The sequence below is a fragment of the Pongo abelii genome, chromosome 3, assembly GCF_028885655.2.
Source record: "Pongo abelii isolate AG06213 chromosome 3, NHGRI_mPonAbe1-v2.0_pri, whole genome shotgun sequence".
NCBI lineage: Eukaryota > Metazoa > Chordata > Mammalia > Primates > Hominidae > Pongo > Pongo abelii.
Genome location: NC_071988.2, coordinates 210,478,925 through 210,504,690, shown reverse-complemented (window position 1 = coordinate 210,504,690; position 25,766 = coordinate 210,478,925). Strand labels below are relative to the sequence as shown.

Here is a 25,766-nt window from a genome sequence, read left to right as displayed (position 1 = left end):
CCGACAATACTGATCAACAGATCCTTGCTAAGCCGCCGCAGCCGGGAGATGTAAAGTTTAGTACAGGGACTGAGCATGCTGAGGAAATACTCTTGTTTACATCACTACTAGGGCTACTATTGAAGGTGGATTTGGGGAAGGATTTCCTGCATTATACTTTGAGAGAAGATGGATAGTACTGATTTATTGATTTATTTTGTCTCTCAGCCATCTTTCCTCATGCATTCCAATCAGACTATGAAACTGTGTTCACAGTAGTACAACACTACTGTGTACTACATTGAGTAGGTTGAATAAATTAAGTAAACTGCATCAAGTTCTGCAAGACTAACACCGGGTTTCGTAAAAATATTTTGACGACATAAAATTTTCTTTGCTTTTCTTTTTTCTGGAGGCAAAATCTTGTTCTATCCCCTAGGTTGGAGTGCAGTGGCTCAATCTCAGCTCACTGCAACCTCCGCCTCCTGGGTTCAAGCAATTCTCCTGCCTCAGCCTCCTGAGTAGTAGGGACTACAGGCGCCTGCCACCACGCCAGGCTAATTTTTTGTATTTTTAGTAGAGACAGGCTTTCGCCATGTTGGCCAGGCTGGTCTTGAACTCCTGACCTCAGGCAATCTGCCCACCTTGGCCTGCCAAAGTGCTGGAATTACAGGTATGAGCCACCATGCCTGGCCAGGTTTTCTGTTTGAACGAATATTGCCGGCATAATAACCTCTGGTCAAGTTTATTTATAAAGCTACTTTTTTCTCTGAGATCCAATCCCTTACAACATTTGATGCCAGTCCTGTTAAACAGGTCCAGGTCCTGAAGGGTATCCAAATTATCAGATAACTTTAAAGTGTGGAGCAGGCTTTTTGACTCCTTGTTTCATGAGGGTGTAAAGATGCATATCCTCAGTGATAGTGAGTAGCATGTACATTTTAGTATCTTGTTAAATTTTTATTACTTATTTATTTTAGAGACAGGGTATCACTCTGTCACCCAGGCTGGAGTGCAGGGGCGCAATCATAGCTCACTGCAGCCTCAACCTCTCTGGCTTGAGATCCTCCCTCCTCAGCCTCCCAAGTAGCTGCAACTATAAGTAGGCACCACCATGCCCAGCGATTTTAATATCTTGATGATGAGGCTTTATTATTGAAATTGACTATAATGGAATAGAAAAAATTATTCATAAAAATTTATACCAGTGGCTGGGCGTGGTGGCTCACACCTCTAATCCCAGCACTTTGGGAGGCCAAGGTGGATGGATCACGAGGTCAGGAGATCGAGACCATCCTGGCCAACATGGTGAAACCCCATCTCTATTAAAAATACAAAAATTAGCTGGGCATAGTGGGGCATGCCTGTAGTCCCAGCTACTTGGGAGGCTGAGGCAGGAGAATCACTTGAACCCAGGAGGCAGAGGTTGCAGTGAGCTGAGATCGCGCCACTGCACTCCAACCTGAGCGACAGAGCGAGACTCCGTCTCAAAAAAAAAAAATTATACCAGTGGCCTAAAAGTTTTCAGATAAACATTACTTTAATAAAACCTGAATATATGCCTTGATATCAATTATACAGTTACCACATTATTAATATGTATATTATTAAACAAAAGAAACTGAAAAGGGCATCAAAAATCTCTTTATTTCCCATATGCCAATAATTCATCTCTACCACCTCCATCACCACCCTGGCTGCACTCTCCCTCACATAGAGGGCTGTGCCCTTGACTTTGCTGAAAAGAATGACTCTGGGCGAGAAGAGGAAGCATACTCATTCAGAGAGCAATTTCTGTTCTCATTACCACTCTCCTCACTCCTCCGTGTGTTTCATCCAGCCTCTCCTAATGCTCAGAGACTTGTGAAAGATGGTGACGGTGACTCACGGTGCAAGTGATGCTCAGCGTTCGGTGGCTTGCTGCAGGTCGTGGGAAGTGTGTGGCCAAGCTGGAATCAGAGCCCACGTCAGTCTAATTTCATCCATGAGACATGATGCTTTCCTCAGCCTGTGAACTTTGGCAAAAATCTGAACTTTATTTGCTCAGGATTCACTGATTTCAGCTAAAGCCAGCCTGTTCCTTTTGCTGAGGGTATTCTCTCTAGTGAAAGTCAACAGGGCTTGTCCCGGTGTTGTAATAGGTGAGGTGAAGGTGACCTCTTAATTCTGTTGGAATTGTTAGGAGGATTATCTTCCTTACAAAAGAGTGCAAGCAAACTGAACATGTTGGGTTCAGATAAGCATGCACTGACTTACAACAACAAATGGGTAACTGTGCTATCATGAGGTCGACCATAATGTTTGATTCTTTTTTTTTTTTTTTTTTGAAACAGAGTCTTGCTCCGTCGCCCAGGCTGGAGTGCAGTGGCTGTGATCTCGGCTCACTGCAACCTCTGCCTACCGGGTTCAAGCGAATCTCCTGCCTCAGCCTCCCAAGTAGCTGGGATTACAGGCGCCCGCCACCATGCCCAGCTAATTTTTATATTTTTAGTAGAGACAAGGTTTCACCATGTTGGCCAGGATGGTCTTGATCTCTTGACCTTGTGATCCACCTGCCTCGGCCTCCCAAAGTGCTGGGATTACAGGCGTGAGCCACAGCGCCCGGCCCCCATAATGTTTGACTCTTAATTTTTTTTTTTTTTTTTGAGACAGAGCTTTGCTCTTGTTGCCCAGGCTGGAGTGCAGTGGCACGATCTCGGCTCACTGCAACCTCTACCTCCTGGGTTCAAGTGATTCTCCTGCCTCAGCCTCCTGAGTAGCTGGGCATGCACCCATGCCCGGCTAATTTTGTATTTTTAGTAGAGACGGGGTTTCTCCATGTTGGTCAGGCTGGTCTTGAAGTCCGGACCTCAGGTGATCCGCCCGCCTCGGCCTCTCAAAGTGCTGGGATTGCAGGCGTGAGCCACTGCGCCTGGCCTGATTCTTAAGTTTTAATGCTTTCTTAAACAAGGAAGAAGCAATTGAACATGACTTCTGGACCTCTTAGAGCTGTGGGAAGTAAGCCAGTGAGAGCCAAGCCCCTGCTTCTAATGGAGCAGCCTTGGAGAAAAGGAGCCAGAGAGAAGCCACACCTTCCAGAAGAGTGATAACACTGGGACCACAACCAGCGCACCCCTGCCTCCAGCTCTTCTTTTCTGGAATGGGAGGAGGTGATAGTCTCCTGCTGCAGATTTGGTCCAAAGTAACAAATACAGCCTTGTTTGGCAGCAGCCATACTCATCCCACCCAGAAGCCGAAAGTATGCCAGCCTGGGGTGAGTGGTGAAGGTGATGTGGCTAACAAAGGGGACAGGACTGTTTTTGTCTTGTCCTGGTTTTTTGAGACCGAGTCTCTCTCTGTTGCCCAGGCTGGAGTGCAGTGGCACGATCTTGGCTCACTACAACTTCCGCCTCCTGAGTTCAAGCAATTTCTGGCTAATTTTTGTATTTTTAGTAGAGAAAAGGTTTCCCATGTTGGCCAGGCTGGTCTTGAACTCCTGACCTCAAGTGATCCACCCGCCTCGGTCATCCAAAGTGCTAGAGATACAGGCGTGAGCCAGAGTACCCGGCTGGGATACGACAGTTACAAGTTCATGAAATGACTTATGAGAACAATGACTTACTCATTCATAATTGTATTTGTTCTTTGACAGTGAAAAAAAATTACATTTCTTCAGGATTTTTATTTTAATGAAAAGTTTTCCTATGAAAAATCTAACCACCTTAAAAAGATCTGTGTTCCTTGTAATGTGATTACTCTAGCCCTATGAAAGCATCTCGTGATAAATTGTCATACAAATTTGAGGCATCTTTTTTATAAATTGTCAAGCCATTTGGTTGACACTTAATAAGGACAAATAAGTATAATAAGGAAATATCATGAAATTTGGCACCAGATTCAAATTCCATATCTTCAATTTTCTGCACCCAGTGCTCTTGGTCAATTACTTAATCCAGTGACTTAATCTCTATGTCATCTACTTTATCAGCTGCAGATGTACCTCACAGGGTTGTGGGGCATGTAACAGTAAATAAGGGTTTAGCACACTTTTTTGTAATGTTTTTAGAATTATCTTAAAATATTGACTTTTCTAGAATTAATAATTTAATTATTAATAAATATTTAATAGTAAGACAGGCTTTAATAAATATTTATTTAAGTATTTAATAAGTATTTAATACTCTAAAACAGGCTTTAAGGGACTTCAAATCCTGACAATATGCTTGATGTTTATTTTCCATTTGATTCAAAGATTACAAAGTTTTCTTGTCAAAATGAGTAAGCTCAAGAGTTATGAAAGCTCAAGGGATGGTGAGAATAAATGACAGAGTATCTGACAAGTATATGTGAGTATCTTCACAGACGTTGGCTGTACCCAGGCTTAGAAGAGAAAGGAAGATTGGATTAGAAAAATAAGAGAAGTAAAGGACGATGGATGGCTGAGGAGGGGAGGGGCGCACAGGAATAAATGTGGTCTATTTGAAGAAAGCTGGGGAATTGGGTTTTGGAAAAGAGAGTGGGTGTATGTAATCATCTGAGATAAGAGAAAGGGTGTATGGCTGGGCGCGGTGGCCAGAACTTTTGGAGGCCAAGGAGGGTGGGTCACCTGAGGTCAGGAGTTTGAGACCAGCCTGGCCGACATGGTGAAACCCCATCTCCACTAAAAATACAAAAATTAGCTGGGTGTGGTGGGCGCCTATAATCCCAGCTACTCGGGAGGCCGAGGTGGGAAAATTGCTTGAACCTGGGAGGCGGAGGCTGCAGTGAGCCGAGATCGCTCCACTGCACTCCAGCCTAGGCAACAGAGTGAGACTCTCGTCTAAAAAAAAAAAAAAAAAGAAAAAAGAAAAAGAGAAATGGTGTATTGAGATTCCATAAGGTAGAACCAGGTTCTGAAAGATCAGATAAGCCAAGGAGAAGAATTCTCATTATCCTGTCAGCAGTATAAAGAAAAAAACTCACTGGTTTGATTAGCAGGGGATTGATTGACTGATGCAATAAAAACCCTCGGGGACAAAACTATAAAACTTAGAAAGCTGTGAAGAGTTCCTCCTCACTGAAGCCAAATATCAAATATGAATTATCTGGGATTGTTCCCTGACCTCCCATCTGTGACAGATTCCTTAGGCAGTTATCCCTACTCTTGGTTTTTCTTTCCACAGATAATGGAATGAACACTTCTTCCAGCAAATGTTCTAGAAACTAACAAGTCAGGCATTATTTTCTACTAAGGAACAAACACAGTCTTGAGTGTTAGCTTGAAGGCTTCTTTCCTGTGAAATTGTCAATATACACTAGATTCATTAAGAAAGAAAACCCCAAACCTTAAGGAGCTAGAAGTGTTAGGCACTGTACATGGCATTGGAGATAAAACAAGATATTTATCCAGCCAAGGTCAGGGCTATTAAGCATTTTCTGGGAGCCCATTAAAAATGTAAATTACAGACCCCACCCTAGATTTCTGGAATCAGAGACCCTGTGAAGAGGCTTGCGTTTTAATAAACTCAGGTGGTTCTAATGAGATTAATTGTGTGACTATGATAAGAAACTTCACAGATGCCTTCCTGATGGTGTGAGGGCGGGGCTGAGGGAGGAACTGAACAGATAAAATCTCTTCGGTCTCCACTGGTCCAGCTTTTTCCCTAAAGGAAATACCTTGGTTCGGCGTGGTGACTCATTCCTGTAATCCCAGCACTTTGGGAGGCTGAGGCAGGCAGATTGCTTGAGCCCAGGAGTTCAAGACCAGCCTGGGAAACATACTGAAACCCTGTTTCTACAAAAAATACAAAAATTAGCCGGGTGTGGTCGTGCAGCGCCTGTAATCCCAGCTACTCAGGAGGTTAAGGTGGGAGAATCACTTGAGCCTGGGAGCTCGAGGCTGTAGTGAGCCGAGATCGCACCACTGCATTCCAGCCTGGGTGACAGAGCAAGACCCTGTCTCAAAAAAAAAAAAAAAAAAAAAAAAGGAAATACCCAGGATTGCTACAAAGAAAGTAAGTGAGATTTTCTCTCTAGATCATTTTCTTAATAATTGTTTCTAAACTTGATCTTAGAATCTATGTGTGCGTGTGTGTGTGTATCTGTGTGTTATCAGGAAAAAGCCTGAAGAAAAAAAATTAGGAAAAACAAAATAAGGGTAGACAACATGCTGGGGACTTAAATCGTCAATTTTCCTTTGCTGTTTCTGTAAAAATATTCAGTCTCCCTCTCTCATTACGCCTTCAATTTTTACTGGTTTGACATAAAATATATTTTAAAATATTTATTGTGCATCGAGTATGTCAGATGTAGACACAGGGCATCTCAAGGACTTAGTTTCTTATGGATGGAGAGTGACCCACAAGTAAACTTGTTCATAGAAAGATAAAATCATTTCGCTACAAAGAAAATAAAATAAGGAGATGAGTAGTGGGAAGGTATTTCAAATTGAGTAGCGATGGAAAGGTCTCTCTTGGGAAGACATCTGAGCTGAGAACTGCAGAGAAGAGGCAGCCAGAATTGCAAAAAGATGAGAGAAGAGCTTTGTTGGCCATGGAAGGGGGAAGGGCTGTGATGAATTAGAGGCAACTAGAATTGGCAGTGATGGGGGAAAGCTATAGTGAGATCAGAAGAAGGCAGGAGGCCAGATTCTACAGGGCTGGGTTACCCACTTGGATCTTACTCTAAATGCCATAGAAAGTGACCAGAAACCTGCTCACTTGGTTTTGGTTTTGAAACAGTATTCTGGTGGTTGAGCAGAGAGGAGTTGGAGATGGGCGAGGAGGGTAGGACAGAATATAAATTTGGAAAACAATAGTTGAGTTGGTGAAAGGAAGGCTTAAACTGTGGCTCTAAAGGAATGAGTTTGGGGGAAGAGAGCCATTGGGTTGAGATCCTGAGTGGCTTTAGATATGTTAATTTTGGGTGCTCCTTAGACATTCTATTGCAAAAATGTTGGGAATTGGGCAGGAGATTGAAATCGGAGAGTGGAACTTAAATCTTCAAAAACTATTAAGATTACCTAGGGAGAGACCAGGACTGGGAGACCAGAACTCAACCTTGAAGCACCCCAAGATTGAGAGGTTCAGAGGATGTGGGACCAGAAAAAGCCACGGAGAACAAGACCAGTCAAGTTAGAGGAATGTCAGCTGCAGACAGATGAGAAAAGAAAACATTCTAGGAAGAAGGGCGTGGTCAGCTATGTTAACTGCTGCTGAGAGCTCAAGGAAAAATTTGAGTTGGTGAATTTCTTTGTTTTGGTGACTCAGTGGAGTCATCTCGGACATGTTCAGGGACCTAAGACACGGGAAACCAGCAGGGATTTCAAAGACCTAAGCAAAAGAAAGGATGAGAGCATCAAAGACAAGGAAGGAGGGAGAAAGTATTTGCAACTCATACAACTTACAGGAACTTGGATCTATAACTCTCTCTTAAAATTGACCCCTCCCTCCAAAAAGGCCAAACCTGATGGAATAAACTGAGAGAGAGGCTTGAACATAGAGTTCGCAGCAAAAGAAATGAAAATGGTTTTTTAGCATATGAAAATAAAAGGCTTAGACATATTAATAATAGAACAGATGGAAGTTGAAAATATATGAATATACTATTTCTCACCCAGCCAGTGGGCAATGATCCAAAAGTTTAACATCTTTTTAATTTGTTGCTTGGAGTGCAAAATTGTACAACTTTTGTGCTTGGGAAACTGACAAAACATATCAAAATTATGGATGCATTCATTCACAGCCCTATTTGTGGGGAATATGCCTTTTCAGGCCAAGATTCTCGACTTTTTGGAATCAGTACTCCTTTGCACTCATTATTGACGAAGATCCCAATAAGCTTTTATGAGAGTTAATATCTATGTTTACTGTATTAGAAATTTAAAACTGCATTTTATAATTATTCATTTAAAATAATAAAAACAAGCCAGGCACGGTGGGTCACACCTGTAATCCCAGCACTTTGTGAGGCTGAGGCAGGCGGATGACCTGAGGTCAGGAGTTCGAGATCAGTGTGGCCAACACGGTGAAACCCCGTCTCTACTAAAAATACAAAAAATTAGCTGGGTGTGGTTTCACGGACCTGTAGTCCCAGCTACTCGGGAGGCTGAGGCAGGAGAATCGGTTGAACCCGGGAGGTGGAGGTTGCAGTGAGCCGAGATCGTGCCACTGCACTCCAGCCTGGGCGACAGACTGAGATTCTGTCTCAAAAATAAATAAGTTAATAAAATAATAAAAACAAAAACATTTTCCTGAAAAAAAAAATTTCGAGCTAAGTGGCTTTTTTAATAGAGAAAGCCAGAATTACAAAGGACTTAAGAAGGGCATTGGGGCCCTTCTTCTTGCCAAAGATGGGCACAACGTTGACAAAGCGCCTGTGGTACTGCATCCGCGGCTCAGCCCGGCCTGTCTTCTCGCTTGGCCACCTTAGTAAGAGTCTGACCTGTCACTTTCCCAGCGCGGGCCGGGGAACCACGGACTTGGCCTCCCACTTCGCCCTGGTCCAGGGTGGCCTCGCCCTGGTCCAGGGTGGCCTCGCCCTGGTCCAGGGTGGCCTCGCCCTGGTCCAGGGTGGCCTCGCCCTGGTCCAGGGTGGCCTCGCCCTGGTCCAGGGTGGCCTCGCCCTGCAGGGGCGCGCCTGCCAGGAGCACGATAGATCTTCCGGGGCGAGGCCCTCCAGTGGCGCCCCCTGAGCCGCGACCTGGGAGACCGTCTCCTGGCCGGTCACCTGGAGGGCGTGTAGCTCCAGGGCGCGGACCAAGAACCGCATGTTGGTGACTGAACGGCGGTTCCGGCTGCCGCCACCGCGAAGATGGAGTCAAAGAGGAAGGAGCGAGGGCGCTCACGGCCAGACTGCGGACTTCGCGTCACGTCACTCCTGCAATTTTATTTCGGAAACAATTATTGAGAACAGTGGCTTTGGCTTCACTGTTTTGCAAATCTCTTTAATTGATGGCTTCTTAGAAGAGCCGTTTTCGGCCGGGCGCGGTGGCTCACGCCTGTAATCCCAGCACTTTGGGAGGCCGGGGAGGGCGAATCACGAGGTCAGGAGATCGAGACCATCCTGGCTAACACGGTGAAACCCCGTCTCTACTAAAAAAATACAAAAAATTACCCGGGCGTGGTGGCGGCGCCTGTAGTCCCAGCTACTCGGGAGGCTGAGGCAGGAGAATGGCGGGAACCCGGGAGGCGGAGCTTGCAGGGAGCCGAGATGGCGCCACCGCACTCCAGCCTGGGTGACAGAGCCAGACTCCGTCTCAAAAAAAAAAGAGGAGCTGTTTTCCCTTATTTGCTTCCCCATTCCTTCTGTTGCACTGTGTTTTGAGCCGCCTGTGGTGGCTCGAGCCTGTAGTCCCAGCTACTCCGGAAGCTGAGGTGGGAGGATCGCTGGAGCGTGGGAGTTCCGGAGGCTGCAGTGAGCCGTGGTCACGCCACTGTACTCTAGACTGGGCGACAGAGCAAGACCCTGTCTCTCAAAGGGAAAGTATTTTAATAACTTTTTCAGATAGTTGTGGTTTTTTTTCTGTAATTCTATCAATGAACTTCTTTCGTACTGTTACCTCACTCTAGTCCTGAAGCTCCTTCAGTAATTAGCGCGATGCCTTTTGAGCACCGTTTTCCCCGAATGACTCATAGGTGAGTACTGTTCCTTGTAATTAATTTTCAGCCTATTGCCCAAGATTGTCAGAAGACCTGAGGGAGACCCGCTGGTCTTAGAACACTGGCCTAACTCTGTCTTTTCCCCAAGCAGGCAGCTGCCAGAAGTTTGTTGGATTTGAGGAGTCCAGAGCTCCGACCCGCTCTGTCTGCGTGGACTTATTTCCTTGGATCTTCGTGGACCCTGAAGTTGCCAAGTGTGTGTGCCTGCTCCAGAAAACAAAGGAAGCCACCATTTTTTCTCATTCACAGTGCAGGGAAATACCTCAGTAGAAGCAAACAGTCCAGTCTTCAACTAGGGACCCCTACCAGGATGTCCAAAAGGCTCAGCCCTCAGTTACAGCACAACATCACAGAAGATGCTTATTGTGAAACACACCTGGAACCAACACGGCTGTTCTGTGATGTTGACCAAATCACACTCTGCAGCAAATGCTTCCAGTCCCAGGAGCACAAACATCACATGGTGTGTGGGATACAAGAGGCGGCTGAGAATTACAGGGTAAGATTCACGCAAATCCCAAAACACTCTAGCCAACTCCTATATGGATGAAATGGACAGACATTCTGGTCTTCCAAAACCATTACCTTAGTTGATGTTTATTACAGAATATTAGATAAGTTCGTTGAACCTTCAACCTAAAGGCTAAGAAAATATATACTCAGAGTTGTTGGCTGTTTAAGGTTAGGAATCCAACTGTTCTAAATCAATGATCTCACCTGGAATTCTGTGCTTTCTCTATAGAAGTTATTCCAGGAAATATTGAACACATCGAGGGAGAAACTTGAAGCAGCTAAAAGCATATTGACTGATGAGCGAGAAAGAATGGCGATGATTCAGGTCAGTGAGTGCTTATCTTGATTCTTGGGGGAAAATTACCAGTAATGTTGTTAGAAAATAGTGTATCATAAACAAAGTCAAAAGACAAATCACAAAGCAGGAAAAATGTGAAATCTATAGGAAGGAAAAGTGCTAATATCTTAATGTATAAAAAGCTCTTTAAAGTCAGTAAGAAGCTGGGCGTGGTGGCTCACCCCTGTAATCCCAGCACTTTGGGAAGCTGAGGAGGGCGGATCACTTGAGGTCAGGAGTTTGAGACCAGCCTGGCCAACATGGTGAAATCCCATCTCTACTAAAAATACAAAAATTAGCTGGGTGTGGTTGCATAAGCCTGTAATCCAGCTACTCGGGAGGCTGAGGCAGAAGAATCGCTTGAACTGGGAGGCAGAGGTTGCAGTGAGCCGAGATCACACTACTGGACTCCAGCCTAGGCCACAGAGCAAGACTCCATCTCAAAAAAAATAAAAATAAAAAAAGTAATGAAAAGACTAGAAATTTAATTTTAAAAAACGATCGAATAAGAGTTTGCAGAAAAGAAAGTGTAAATATATTTTAAATACATTGAAAGAATTTGAACTTTGTTCATGGTAAGAGAAATACAAATAATATGGTGAGTAAAATGGCATTTGCAATGCTATTTGCAATGATCAAAAAGATTAACGACACCGTTTATAACAATGACATAGGAGAATGAGCATCTCTTGTACTTCTGGTTGCCACATAAATTCTGAAACCCTTTAAAGAGCAATTTGAGAATTGCTATTCAGATTTGAGGGTTCACCACCTGTTAGGCATATTTCATTTCTAATTTCAGCCTGTATCTTCATACTTAATCCTATTCTGTGCAAGGTATCCCTGATTCTGGATCTTTTCTCTCCCTCAATTTTTAAAGGAAATAAATGCCTAGTTAGGGAAGATAGTGGAGGAGGATTGCCTGGCTAGGTAAGAATTTTTCAGCTGATTCCCCTTTTTTTTCAGTTCCAAGCACCACGTGTTCAGCAAATACTGAGATCCCACTGTTTGCCCGGGACTATGCAAGGTGCTAGGGGCTCGTCAATGGAAAACAAAAAAAACAGTTCTGCTTTTGTGGAATTTGCATTCTAGTGGATATAAACAAAATAAGTTTAATGTATAGTATGTTACATGGGAAGTGTTTAAAAAAATTTTTTTTAAGTGAGAAAGAAAGCAATGGAGTGAGCTTTTAAATAAAGTGATCAGAACCTTGTTATTCAGAAGGTGGCACTGAAGGAGGTGAGGGATTGGGCCATGCAGTTTTCTTGGGGGGGAATATTCTAGGCAGAGGAAAGGCCTGGAGGCTGCCATGTGTCTGGCTGGAGCTGTGTAAGGAAATGGGGGCTGTAGGTGATGAGATCAGAAGAAGGCGGTCAGTCATTTAGGGTGGCTAGCCTTCAATGAAATACAAGGTTCAAAACCACTGGAAGATTTCGAACAGAAGATTGACAAGATTTAACTTCCATTTTCATAGAAACATGCTAGCTGCCAAACGAAAATAGACATTAAGATAGTAAAAGCAGAGGTGGAGAGATGTGCAAAGGGACTTGCAATAATTAGAGAGAGATGAAGGTGAGCTGGGGGACAGGTAGAGAGGTGGTGAGAAGTGGTCAGGTTCTTGATAAATCTTGATTTTTGAGACGGAGCTTCGCTCTTTTTGCTCGGGCTAGAGTTCAGTGATGCGATCTCGGCTCACTGCAACCTCCGCCTCCCGGGTTCAAGCGATTCTCCTGCCTTAGTCTCCCAGGTAGCTGACATTACAGGTGCCCGTCATCATGCCTGGCTAATTTTTGTATTTTTAGTAGAGACAGGGTTTCACCACGTTGGTCAGGCTGGTCTCAAACTGCTGACCTCATGATCCACCTGCCTCAGCCTCCCAAAGTGCTGGGATTACAGACGTGAGCCCGGATTCAATTTCATTGAATCTTAAATAGCTTAATAGAGATGCTATTTAAGCATCTCTAAGATGACTACTCCCAAATATATATCCCTAGCTCAGACTTCCAAAAGGTGGTAGACTTCATGTCCAATTTCCTACTTACCATCTTTACTTGGATGTCTAATTGACTAATCAAATTCATCACATCCCGAACTAACGCACACTCCTCACTTCTGGAATCCAGCCATTCCATAGATTCTCTCTATATATTTTAGTAATTCCATTCTTCCAGTTGCTTAGTCTAAAATTTTCGGTGTTTTTCATCCATGACTCCTTTTTTTCCCACAACTCTTACCCAAGCATCACCAAATCCCACTGGCCCTTTTCAAATGTCCTGGTCTCCTCCTCTGTGTTGACAGAGGCTGTAGCTTCCTTAGTTTTTCCTTATTGATGAACATTTCTTCGTCTCCATTTTATGTTCTGAAATTGTGTTGATGTCTTGGCTGATGTTGACTCAAATTCCATTTCTCCTTTGGGTTTATTCCTTTTCTTCTGTACTTTATATTTCCTTGACTTTTTTTTTTTTTTTTTTTGAGACAGAGTCTAGCTCTGTTGCCAGGCTGGAGTGCAGTGGCGCAATCTCGGCTCACTGCAACCTCTGCCTCCCGGGTTCAAGCGATTCTCCTGCCTCAGCCTCCCGAGTAGCTGGGATTACAGGCATGTGCCACCATGCCTAGCTAATTTTTGTATTTTTAGTAGAGACAGGGTTTCACCATGTTGGCCAGTATGGTGTCGATCTCCTGACCTCGTGATCCGCCCACTTTGGCCTCCCAAAGTGCTGGGATTACAGGTGTAAGCCACTGTGCCCAGCCTTCCTTGTCTTTACATTGGGGTTAGAGATGGAAAGAATACATTGTGGTCAGTGTAATATATATATATATATATATATATATATATATATATATAAAAATAACTATTATAACGTGTGTGTGTGTGTGGTGTTAATCTATCATGTTTAACCTGAAGTCTATCATGTCTATATGAGGAAGGAAGAGGAACAAAATTTTAAAAAGATGATTGAGTCTGAGTATAGTATGAGACTCCGGTTGTTGAATGAAGAGTGTGAGCAGAATCTCCAGAGACAGCAGGAATGCGTATCTGACTTGAACTTGAGAGCAGCCCTTCTGAATCAAGTGATCAAGCTTGCCACCGAGCTAGAGGAGATGTTCCAGGAAATGCTACAGGTGAGATGTTGAAAACAACATCCTCATATTTGAGAAATGAGAAAAAGAAGAGCTAAACATTATGTCAATTCCAAAATAACATAGCCAGTGACAACCACACATGTATTAAATGAATTATATACCTACCTGGCAACTCCATTTCTATGAATTTATGTTGACATGCATACAAAAAGACATAAATAAAGCACAATATAGCTATAAATATATTTGTACACATATTACTGTATTATGCTTCAAATAAACTTACACACATAGAAAAAGACACCTGGGTAAGGCAACACTGAAACTGAGTTTCAGTTTAGAGCCATGGTTTAGAATTCACCTTTTTTTTTTTTTTTTTTTTTTGAGACGGAGTCTGGCTCTGTCTCCATGCTGGAGTGCAGTGGCGCAATCTCAGCTCACTGCAAGCTCCGCCTCCCGGGTTCACGCCATTCTCCTGCCTCAGCCTCCCAAGTAGCTGGGATTACAGGTGCCCGCCACCGTGCCCGGCTAATTTTTTGTATATTTAGTAGAGACGGGGTTTCACTGTGTTAGCCAGGATGGTCTCGATCTCCTGACCTCATGATCCACCCACCTCAGCCTCCCAAAGTGCTGGGATTACAGCCGTGAGCCACCGCACCCAGCCTAGAATTCACCTTTGAAGCCGGATGAACGGAGTTCCTATCTGAGCCAGCTGTTTACTGGCTCCTGGGTGGCCTACGACCTGCTGCTTAACCTTTGACTTGGTTCCTTTAGCTGTAAACTGGATATAACAATGGCCCCTAATTTATAAAATTATTGTGAGATTTGAGTGAAATAATCTGCTAAAGCTTATTAAATAGTGTTTTGTTCATGTTAAGCAGTTGATGAGTAGCAGATATTACAATTATAACATTTATTCATAGCAAGAGGTTAGAAACACCCTATGTTTGTCAATAGAAGACTCACAAAATGTGCTCCATACATACATGGAAGAATACTCTTCAGCATGTTAAGATGGTGTCATGGCTCTGTGTACATGAATAAGGAATGTTCTCCAAGAAAAAAGTAAGTTGTCAGATTAGTAATCAAATATAATAAACTATCACTTATGTTTATGTTTTTTCCCCCTAAATAACATACTCATGTTGCTTATGTGACTACCTACGTAGAGTATACGTGCAAGGATAAAAAGAAAACAGATATCAGTAACATCATTATTTCTTATTTGTTAATCTATATAACTTAATTTTAATTGATTTCAAGTTAATGAAAAAATAGGGAACCTTCTGAACAAACAGCCACAGAAAAAAACATGAAATGTTTTAGGTGCATGTTAATGTGAGTAAGGGCTGCGTGCACACACATCTGTGTCAGCTTAAACATACATAATAGGGGACAAAGAATCAACTCTCTTGAGAGGAATCTTGCTTCAACAGAAGAATATCATGGCCTTACCTAATTATGTCTATTCCTGGGGTAGCAGGCAGAAAAGCAGGTTTGTTTTTTTGTTTTTGTTTTCATTTTTGTCTTTTTGTTTTGTTTGTTTTGTTTTTGAGATGGAGGCTTGCTCTGTCGCTCAGGCTGGAGTGCAGTGGCACGATCTTGGCTCACTGCAACCTCTGCCTCCTGGGTTCAAGCGATTCTCCTGCCTCAGCCTCCTGAGTGGCTGGGATTACAGGCACCCGCCACCACTATGCCAGGCTAATTTTTGTACTTTTAGTGGAGACCGGGTTTCACCATGTTGGCCAGGCTGGTCTCGAACACCTGACCTTGTGATCTGCCAGCCTCGGCCACCCAAAGTGCTGAGATTACAGGCGTGAGCCACCGCGCCCAATCGAAAAGCAGGTTTTTAAAGACATGGTTGAATTAATCTATAGGAGAAGTTACCAAGCTCTTGTTCCTGAACTTGAGGTTGTTGAATAGTAACAAAGAGATGCTTCTGCAGAGACTAGGCCTTGTGGGGAGAGAGAACATGAAGAAACTGAAGGAGAGTGAAGCCAGGGTTTCTGAACAGATCTGCAGCCTCCGAAAGCTCATCGTGGAGCTTGAGAAAAAGTGTGGGGAAGGCGCCTTAGCATTGCTCAAGGTAAGATGCTGGGAAAAAGAAAATAAAATTCATTCCAGTATTTGAGAAATGAGAAGTGGACAGTACTCATTAGGGGTTGCTGCCAGAACACAATATCCAATGATCTTCAACCACAAAAGAAGGCTACACGACTATTTTTTAGCTGCCAAAAGCTTTAGGAATGGTCATAGCTTCGTGGGGTAGTGTGGAGCTGCTTCATGAGATGAATTCTCACCTTAAAATTATCAGCAGTAAGTTAGGGTTGAGATGTGACACAGTGTGGTTAATCATTGATTAGTCAAATTATGATACATCCATGCAATGAAATACTCTGTAATCATAAAGAATAAAACAGCTCTATAGACACTAAAAGAGTATCTTCAAGCACTGATTAAGTGAAAAAGAAAGATGCAGACTGCTTTTTGTTTGATCTTTGGATAATAAGTATGTATATACACACATATACATGTGTGGTTGCTAACATTTACAGACTTTCTGGCAAAAAATAAATAAATATATAGTCATCTGTGATAATCTTGAAACAAGGGTGAGATTATCTGCTGTGGTCTGAATGTTTGTGTCCCTCCAAAATACATATGTTGAAATCCTGTCCCCCAAGGCGATGGTTTGGGAGGTGGGGCCTTTGGGTAGTGAGTGGGGCCTAGGGGCAGAGCCCCTGTGAATGGCATTAGGGATCTTATAAAAGAGGCCGAGGAAGACCTTGCCCCTTCAGCTTGTGAGGCTGGAGATGGAGGCTACCTAGGAGGGATGGAGCCATCTCCGGACACTGAATCTGCCGGTGCCTTGATCTCGAAATTCCCGGCCTCCAGAACTGCGAGAAATGAATTTCTGTTGTACAGAAGCTACTCAGTCTATGGTAAGTATTGCATATTTTGAATTTTGAATTTTGTACAGTAACATACATTGCCTTTCGGAAAGTGGATTACCATTTTTTTTTTTTTTTTCTGAGACAGAGTCTCGCTCTATCACCCAGGCTGGAGTGCAGTGGCGAAATTTCGGCTCACTGTAACCTCCGCCTCCCCCGGCGATTCTCCTGCCTCAGCCTCCTCAGTAGTTGGGATTACAGGTGCCTACCACCATGCCCAGCTAATTTTTGTATTTTTAGTAGAGACGGGGTTTCACCATGTTGGTCAGGCTGGTCTCAAACTCCTGACCTCAGGTTATACGCCCACCTTGGCCTCCCAAAGTGCTGGGATTCCAGGCGTGAGCCACCGCGCCTGGCCTTACTATCTTTTTAAGATTGTCCATATCCCTCTCCTGGGCTTATAATTGCAAGTGAATGCGCTCATCTGGAAAGCGTCTGCAGGTAAATCCTTAGGAAGCAGCTCAGTTCTTGAGCATGCAGGCAGGTGTGGCTCTGCCTGGCTCCCACTGCCCTCCCAGCCAGTGGCCCCTTCACCTGCTCAACTCTGGCCACCTCCTGCATGGAAAGCAGATAGATGCCCCCGTCTGAAGACTGAGAAATGATGGCTCCGAGTAAGGTGGCTGGGGTGAGGGAAAGAAAACCTTTCCCGTGGGACTACAACAAAATGATTTCATGCATTTTTCTGACTTTTTCTATTTCCATGTTAGAATTTGTTCATCTGATAACTAGCATGATGAGGCTGAAGAAATGACATGGAAATTGAGTTCATTGTAAGAGGATATTTTCCTGGGCACAGATTGCAAAAGACAGCTCAAAAACCCAGTAGTAACCTGGTCTCTTTTCTTTCCCTTAGAATGCAAAATACTCTTTAGAAAGGTGAGTTTTCATTTTGGATACAATTGGGTGAGAATCAGAGTCCAGTAAGATGTTGATTGGGATAAGGAGATTGCATTTGCTGGTAGGATGTAATGGGATCCATCCACTAGACCAAGGGGCCTGTGGTCTGTGCAGATGACTGAGGCTGTCCTTTCTCTTCAGGAGCAAGTCACTGCTGCTTGAGCATCTGGAGCCCGCTCATATCACAGACCTGAGTTTATGCCACATAAGAGGACTCAGCAGCATGTTCAGAGTACTCCAGAGTAAGTTGACACGTGTGAACGCTCACAGGGCACTGTTCTATATTTGAGAATCAGGTGACTATCCTGCCATAAATGAAAACAAATTCCAATAATTTAAAAATTTTAGGCTGGCACAGTGGGTCACTCCTGTAATCCCAGCACTTTGGGAGGCCAAGGCAGGCGGTTTGCCTGAGGCTAGGAGTTTGAGACCAGCCTAACCAACATGGTGAAATCCCGTCTCTACAAAAAATACGAAAATTAGCCGGTTATGGTAGTGCATGCCTGTAGCCCCTGCTACTCGAGTGGCTGAGGCAGGAGAATTGTTTGAACCCGGGAGGCAGAGGTTGTAGTGAGCTGAGATCACACCACTGCACTCCAGCCTGGGCAACAGAACAAGACTCTGTCTTAAAATAAATAAATAAATAAATAAATAAAAATTTTAGGAGACTGGAGAGCTTAATATTTTATACATATTAGGTAAGGATCACAAAAATAACTGTATGAGACGAGGTCTTACCATGTTGGTCAGGCTGGTCTTAAACTCCTGATCTCAGGTGATCCGCATGCCTTGGGCTCCCAAAGTGCTGGGATTACAGGCATGAGCCACCACGCCTGGCTGCAGATTCTTTACCAGTTTCCCAACCATGAAACATGATTGCAGGCAGATTCCACTGCTTAAAAATTTAAAACTTCTGGGGGAGAAATTCAGCATGTATAACAAAGGGTTTATATCTCCTGTCCTTATAGCTTTGCCTTTCCCAGAGTGTCCTATCGATGGAATCCTACAATGCGTGGCCTTTCGAGGCTGACAGCATACTGCAGTTGACATATGGAAGTCCAGGCTGCTTCATGTATCAGTAGTTTCTTCCTTTTTATTGTTGATAATATTCCATTGTATAAATATACCATAATTTACTTATCCTTTCGCAATTCTATGGACATGGGTTGTTTCCAGCTCTGTGCTGTAAATATTAGCAGCAGATTTTTGTGTGGGCACAGCTTCATAGTTCTTGATTGACTATCTAAGGGTGGGATTGCCAAACTTGTTTTCCAAAACTGCCTGTGTCATTTTGCCTTGCCACCAATAACGTGCGAAAGATTCAGTTACTCTATATTCTCACCAGAGTTTGGTATTGTCAGTTTGTTTTACTACATCTGACCCGACAGATGGGTAGTGGTATCTCGTTTTAATTTGCATTTCCAGAATGACTAATGATGTTGAGCATATTTTCATATGTTTATTTTCCCTCTATCTCAACTTTGGTGAAATACATGTACAAACCCCTTTTCTAAATTGGGTTGTATGTTTCTTGAGTTTTGTAATTTCTTTATATATTCTGTTTAGCATTCATTTATCAGATAAGTTTGGCAAATATTTCCTCCCAGCATGGTTTATATTCTCATTTTCCTAATACTGTCTTTTGAAGTGTAGAGGTTTTGCATTTTGATGAAGTTCAATTTATCAAGTTTTTTCTTTTATGACTTCTGCTTTTTGTGTCTTATTTAAGAAATTTTGCCAAAGCCAACAAAGATTTCCTTCTAGAAGTTTTATGGTTTTAGGTTTTACATCGCGGCCTATGAGCCACTTAGAGTTAACATCTATGCAGTTCACAGAATGGTGCAAACCCTCTCCTCCTCCCGCCTTTTATTTTTATTTTTTGACTCATGTGTATCCATTTGTTCCAGTTTCATTTGTTAAAAACACCACCCTCATCCATTCAATTTACTTGGCCCCTTTGTTGGAAATCAACTGGTATATGTGATCAGGTCTATTTGTGACTCTAATAGGTCTATTGATGGTTGACTCTAACCCTTTGCCAATAGCACATTGGCTTGATTGATAACTCTGTAGGAAGTCCTGAAAGCAGGTACTGTGCATTCTCCAAATTTATTCTTTTTCAGAATAGTTTTGGCTACTGTCGGTTGTTTGCTTTTCCACATAAATTTTGAAATCAGCTTGTTGGCTTCTTCAAAATGGACCGCTGGGATTTTTATTGATATTACATTGAATCCGTAGATCAATTTGGGGAGAATTGACATCTTGACAATATTTAGTGCTTTCAGTCCAGGAATACAAAATATCTCCATTTGTTTAGGTCTTCGATTTCTCTTATCATTGTTTTGTCACTTTCAGCATAAAATGTTATATGTATTTGGAGATGTATCCCTAAGTATTTTATGTTTTTTACTGCCACTGTAAACGGTATTTTAAAATATCAATTTCTAATTGACATTTCACTCATTTCTAGTTCATTACAAGTATATAGAAATGGAATTGTTTTATATATATTGACATTTGTACCCTATAACTATGCAAAACTCACTCATTAGACAGTGGATTTCTATAAATAGATCCTTCGGGATTTTCTACAAAGTCATGCAGTATATGAGTATAGATAGCTTTATTTCTGCCTTTCCAGTCTGTAAGCCTTTTCTGCATTTTTCTTGCCTTATTATACTGGCTCAGACCTGCAGTGTGTTGAATAGAAGTGGTGAGAGTGGACACTTGCTTATTCTCGATCTTAGGAAGAAAGAAAACATTGAGTCTTTTCACTCTAAATTCTGATACAGCTATAGGGCTTTTTGTTGTTGTTTGTGTTTTTTGTTTTTGTTTTTGTTTTTTTGTTTTTTTTGAGATGGTGTCTGGCTCTGTCACCCAGGCTGGAGTGCGATGACGAAGTCTCAGCTCACTGCAACCTCTTCCTCCCAGATTCAAACGATTCTCCTGCCTCAACCTCCCGAGTAGCTGGGGCTACTGAGTGCCACCACACTCAGCTAATTTTTGTATTTTTAGTAGATACGGGGTTTCACTGTGTTGGTTAGGCTAGTCTCGAACTCCCAACCTCGTGATCTGCCTGCCTCGGGCTCCCAAAGTGCTGGGATTAAAGGTGTGAGCCACTGCACCTGGCCCTAGCTATAGTTTTTTTTTATGGCTGCCTTTCATCAAATTGAGGATGTCCCCCTTTATTTCTGGTTTATTAAGAATTTTTATGAATCAATGTTGAATTTATCAAGTTCTTTTTCTCTTGAGATGTTCCTGTTTTTTCTTCTTCAACCTTTTTTGTTTTTGTTTTTGAGATGAGCCTCGCTCTGTTGCTCAGGCTGGAGTGCAGTGGCATGATCTCGGCTCACTGCAACCTCTGCCTCCCAGATGCAAGCGATGCTCCTGCCTCACCTTCCTGAGTAGCTGGGATTACAGGCTGCCACCAGGCCTGGCTAATTTTTGTAATTTTAATAGAGATGGGTTTTCACCAGGCTGGTCTCAAAGTCCTGGCCTCAAGTGATCTGTCCGCCTTGGCCTCCTAAAGTGCTGGGATTACAAGCGTGAGCCACTGTGCCCAGCCACAGCTGTGCATTTTTCCAGAGATAATTTGCATTTGTTTCTGCCAGTCTCCTGGAAATACTGAGAGTCTCAGACAATTTTTTAAAAATTCAAGACCTGTAGCTGTTGAGACCACCCTAATAATGTGATTTGGGCTTCAAATTCAGAGATTTAAGTTAATTAAATTTACTTCAGTCAAATAATAGAAATTAAGCTGGATTCCACGTTACAGAAAGTAGGAAATAAAGGCCTTCCAGGTTTATGACTTAGCCAACTGAAGCAATAAGGGAGCTGTGAACTGAGAAGTAGAGACTGCAGAAGGATGGCGTTGAAGTTCCATTTTGGGTGTATTATGTTTGAAATTCCAGTGTTTTTTCCAACTGGTATTTAGCTGTTTATGGAGTGAGTCACAAATACAGAGATGTTTAAAACTGAAGCTATGCACAGTTACCTGGGGGCAGTGAAGGAGAATATACTACTTGAAAGAAGAAGTCCCAGGACCAAGCCCTGAAAGATCACAATAGTTAGAGTTCGGGCAGAAAGAGATGAGAGGAACAGTCAGAGATAGGAAGAAGGCGTATTCATGCAGGTGTGAGGAATTCATTGAACCTGCGTATTCTCAGCGTGAGTTTCTGGAGGGTCCTCACAGGTATTCTATCCTCTGCTGATAAATTCTCTGATGTACTGCCTGATGTCCAGGGCCTGTTGTCAGCAATTTCCAGGCCTCTATGTCACCCTGTGGGGATATTTAAGATGTGTAGAGTACGGCATTGGGAGGGCCATGAATGAGTTGCTGCTAGCCAACTCCTCCAGCCGCTCCAGGCTTGGAGATCTGTAGAAGACCAGGGTTGGGCCCCAAGTGATATCTGGGTGGAACTTGGCACCAGGACAGTTTGACAGCCTCTGGGGTGAAGGTGTTTTTTGTTTGTTTGTGTGTTTGTTTGTTTTGAGATGGAGTCTTGCTCTGTCGCCCAGGCTGGAGTGCAGTGGTGCGATCTCGGCTCACTGCAATCTCCGTCTCCTGGGTTCGAGCAATTTTCTGCCTCAGCCTCCCGAGTAGCTGGAATTACAGGCGCCCACCACCACGCCCGGCTAATTTTTGTATTTTTTAGTAGAGACGGGGTTTCACCATCTTGGCCAGGTTGGTCTTGAACTCCTGACCTCGTGGGCCACAGCACCACGTTGGGTGAAGGTGTTTTAAACCTTCCTTAGCTCATTCGTCTTTGTTTTATTCTTCCTGCTCAGGTAGACTGTGTCCCTCTCCATATCTTATGGACTTTTTCCTCCATGAGGTCCATATTGAAGTTTAGCGGTTCCTTTTCCTGGACCCTCCCAAATTACCTCTCCCGTATCTGGGCCTGGGACTTGTGCCCACTCAGTGGGAAACCCAGGCATGTTAGAAATCATGTCTCTGGCATTGGCAGTGGTGAACTCCTAGGTTAACGAGGGTTTTCTCTCCTGGTAGGACATTTAACGTTGGATCCTGAAACAGCTCATCCTTGCCTGGCACTATCTGAGGACCTGAGAACTATGAGATTGAGACATGGGCAGCAAGATGGGGCTGGCAACCCAGAACGATTGGACTTCAGTGCCATGGTGCTGGCTGCGGAGAGCTTCACCTCAGGGAGGCACTACTGGGAGGTGGACGTGGAAAAGGCAACCAGGTGGCAAGTGGGCATATACCACAGCTCTGCAGACACAAGGGGCAGCACGGCCATAGCTTCCGGAGAGAAAGTCTTGCTCACGGGGTCAGTGATGGGGACCGAGTGTACCCTCTGGGTCTTCCCCCCTCTGAAAAGGCTCTTCCTGGAAAAGAATTTGGACACAGTTGGGGTTTTCCTTGACTGTGACCATGGGCAGATATCATTCTACAATGTGACCGAGACGTCCCTCATTTACAATTTCTCCCATTGCGCTTTCCAAGGAGCTCTCAGGCCTGTGTTTTCCCTCTGTATCCCAAATGGAGACACAAGTCCAGACTCCCTCACCATCTCCCCACAACGTGGTCCTTCTTGCGATGCTACTGTTAGCCCTTAATCTTCTGTGTGCGAAATCCAAGACCACGAGTCACTAGAAAGTTGAAGAACAAGACTGAAAGAATTTGTGTAAACTAACCCAATAAAAAGTGTTCCAGGAATTGGAGCCTGATTTAATATCCAGAGCCTTTGCATTTGTGTAGCTGTCATCACCTGTGTGTAGTGGAAGAGGTTTCACTTAACCTGAATCATGAATGATAATAACGGGGAGATGCTATGCTAATGAGAAAAAATGCATATGCATCGTAAGGTTGGGGAATTAGAGAAGAAATATAGTCTGGGGTCCTTAGAACTAGGTTAGGAACTCGATATATTTCTGAAAACATTTGCAGAATCAGGTATAATCAGGAATGAAGGCAGGATTTTAGATGTGAGCTTGCCACCGTGCAGAACAGAGACATCCCATTACTGACAGTGAGTATCAGGACTTCCTAAAATATTTTATTCCAAATAGAGAATAATAATTTATATAGATATTTTATGTGGATAAGAAGGAGGAGTTGTGGAAAATGTGAATATTTTTAAATTTTCTTTTCTTTTTCTTTTTTTTGAGATGGAATTTCGCTCTTGTCACCCAGGCTGGAGTGCAGTGGCTTGATCTCGGCTCACCACAACCTCCCCGGGTTCAAGCAGTTCTCCTGCCTCACCCTCCCGAGTAGCTGGGATTACAGGTGCCCACCACCACGCCCAGCTAATTTTTGTATTTTTAGTAGAGGCGGGGTTTCACCATGTTGGCCAGGATGGTCTCGATCTCCTGACCTCAAGAGATCCAGCAGCCTCAGCCTCCCAAAGTGCTGGAATTACAGGTGTGAGCCACCACGCCCGGCCTACCTCTCTTTCTGATAGGAACAATTTGATTTATTAGAAGAAGCCCAATAGGTAATGGTTTCAATGAGGTAAGTAATACCAATGATGCCTGGTGTTCACCCTCTTCTTTCTCTGTTTGGTGGTCTACTGGCAAATGCCTTCTCTTACATCCTTGCTCAGGGATGATTGTATAATGCTGAGAAAATAAGTATCTACATAGGGACTTTTATGTTTAAGTTCTATCATACTTTATCTCCTTTAATGTTTTTAACAACCTATGAGTGTGCATTAATCTTATTACTCATATGTGGAAACTGATGCTCAGAGAGCTGATTTGTTTTTTCTAAAGTGACATTGCTGTTACATATCTAGTAACAAGGAGAAGGAATTAAATCTAGACCATCATCAGATCAAAAAGCAAGCTCTGCCTTGACTCGTGTTGCACAGGGATCTATTGTAATGAGCATGACTAGGTGGAACGGTGGTCCAGTTTTACTCAAATGTTCTCAAAATGCAAGTCAGTTCCCACAGAAAATAGAAGCAGCATATCATGTACATGGCCCTCTGTAGGTGGGCTCTGGCTCGTGGAGGCCAAGTTCTTTAGGACAGGCAGAGGAGGAAGGAACGAAAGGCAAATGTCAGAAAATTGCCACTGTTGACTCGTGGGAGTCAAGGAAGATGTAGGATCTTACTTATCTGCCTTTTGGGGAGACATTTTTGACCATTTCGAATTCTCGAAATGTGCTTTTAAAAGATGTGAATAAGGCTGGGCGCGGTGGCTCACGCCTGTAATCCCTGCACTTTGGGAGGCCGAGGCAGGCGGATCACGAGGTCAGGAGGTCGAGACCATCCTGGCTAACACAGTGAAACCCCATCTCTAGTAAAAATACAAAAAATTAGCCAGGTGTGGTGGCCTGTAGTCCCAGCTACTGGGGAGGCTGAGGCAGGAGAATGGCGTGAACCCGGGAGGCAGAGCTTGCAGTGAGCCGAGATCACACCACTGCACTCCAGCCTGGACGACAGAGCGAGACTCCGTCTCAAAAAAAAAAAAAAGTTGTGAATAAGTATATTCTGGTAAAGATAGACACTTGGAAAAGTCACAATACGTCTTGATGCTGAATCACATGGAGAATTGGGGGAAGTGGCTCTATCGGAAAAGTCAGGGTCAGGTCAGATAAGTGAGCTGGAAGTGAGATAATTATTTGAAACACTGAGATGAAGAATTCAGAGCAGACCAAGTGCGATGCCTCACACCTGTAATCCCAGCACTTTGGGAAGCCAAGGCGGGCAGATCACGAGGTCAGGAGATCGAGACCATCGTGGCCAACTTGGTGAAACCCCGTCTCTACTAAAATACAAAAAGTTAGCTGGGCGTGGTGGTGTACCCCTGTAGTCCCAGCTACTTGGGAGGCTGAGGCAGGGGAATCGCTTGAACCCAGGAGGTGGAGATTGCAGTGAGCTGAGATCGCACCACTGCACTGCACCCCAGCCTGGCGACAGAGCAAGACTCTGTCTCAAAAAAATAAAAATAAAAAAAAGAAGTCAGAGCAATGGCTTTCAAACCCTTACCTAATTTTTAAAGAAAAGATAATGATGACTCATAAAGGGAAATGTGAGATGATTTAGCAATAAATGTTTGATTAATGTTCAAAACCCAGTAATAGACGTCTCCATGTCTAGGTACTGCAAATTTCAAGCTAAAATAAATACTTTGGATCAAACATTGCTATACAACCCACAACATAAAAATAAAATTGTTTATAATAAGCTAGACCATGTCTGGAGCAGTTTTTTAGTTGTCACCAGAAAAGTGGTGCTACCGGAATCTAGTGAATAGAGGCCAGTGATGCGGCTGTATATCCTACGATGGACAGCACAGCCTGACACACAAAGAATTATTCAGCTCAAAACATAGTAGTGCTGAGGCTGACAAACCCTGACCTACACCAACAATAATAGTAAAAACTGAAAAATCAGAGAATGTTGTTAAACCATTATCAGC

General features: G+C 43.5%; 1 protein-coding gene across 3 annotated transcripts; it reads left to right on the top strand.

Moving 5' to 3' along the window:
- The first annotated feature begins 5,580 nt into the window (after nucleotides 1-5,580).
- TRIML2 (tripartite motif family like 2) lies at nucleotides 5,581-23,058 on the top strand. 3 transcript variants are annotated; one of them, XM_054554866.2, is made up of 9 exons: nucleotides 5,581-5,951; nucleotides 9,507-9,572; nucleotides 9,688-10,095; nucleotides 10,339-10,434; nucleotides 13,375-13,569; nucleotides 15,476-15,616; nucleotides 17,335-17,357; nucleotides 17,520-17,620; nucleotides 22,387-23,058. In XM_054554866.2, exons 3-9 carry the CDS (start codon nucleotides 9,907-9,909, stop codon nucleotides 22,956-22,958), a joined length of 1,317 nt encoding a protein of 438 aa, XP_054410841.1. In that variant the 5' UTR covers nucleotides 5,581-5,951; nucleotides 9,507-9,572; nucleotides 9,688-9,906; the 3' UTR covers nucleotides 22,959-23,058. The 3 variants fall into 3 exon arrangements, with proteins under 3 accessions (XP_054410841.1, XP_024101477.2, XP_024101478.2); XM_024245709.3 differs by lacking the exon at nucleotides 9,507-9,572; XM_024245710.3 differs by lacking the exon at nucleotides 9,507-9,572 and having other exon boundaries at nucleotides 9,685-10,095.
- Nucleotides 23,059-25,766: the final 2,708 nt, after the last annotated feature.

What these genes read in the sequence shown, in the direction of transcription:
- TRIML2 (XM_024245709.3), top strand. Translation starts at nt 9,907, where the DNA reads ATGTCCAAAAGGCTCAGCCCTCAGTTACAGCACAACATCACAGAAGAT. An exon ending in AAAGAATGGCGATGATTCAG is followed by an intron (nt 10,435 to 13,374) that starts GTCAGTGAGTGC and finishes TATATGAGGAAG; the next exon opens with GAAGAGGAACAAAATTTTAA. An exon ending in GCAAAATACTCTTTAGAAAG is followed by an intron (nt 17,358 to 17,519) that starts GTGAGTTTTCAT and finishes CTTTCTCTTCAG; the next exon opens with GAGCAAGTCACTGCTGCTTG.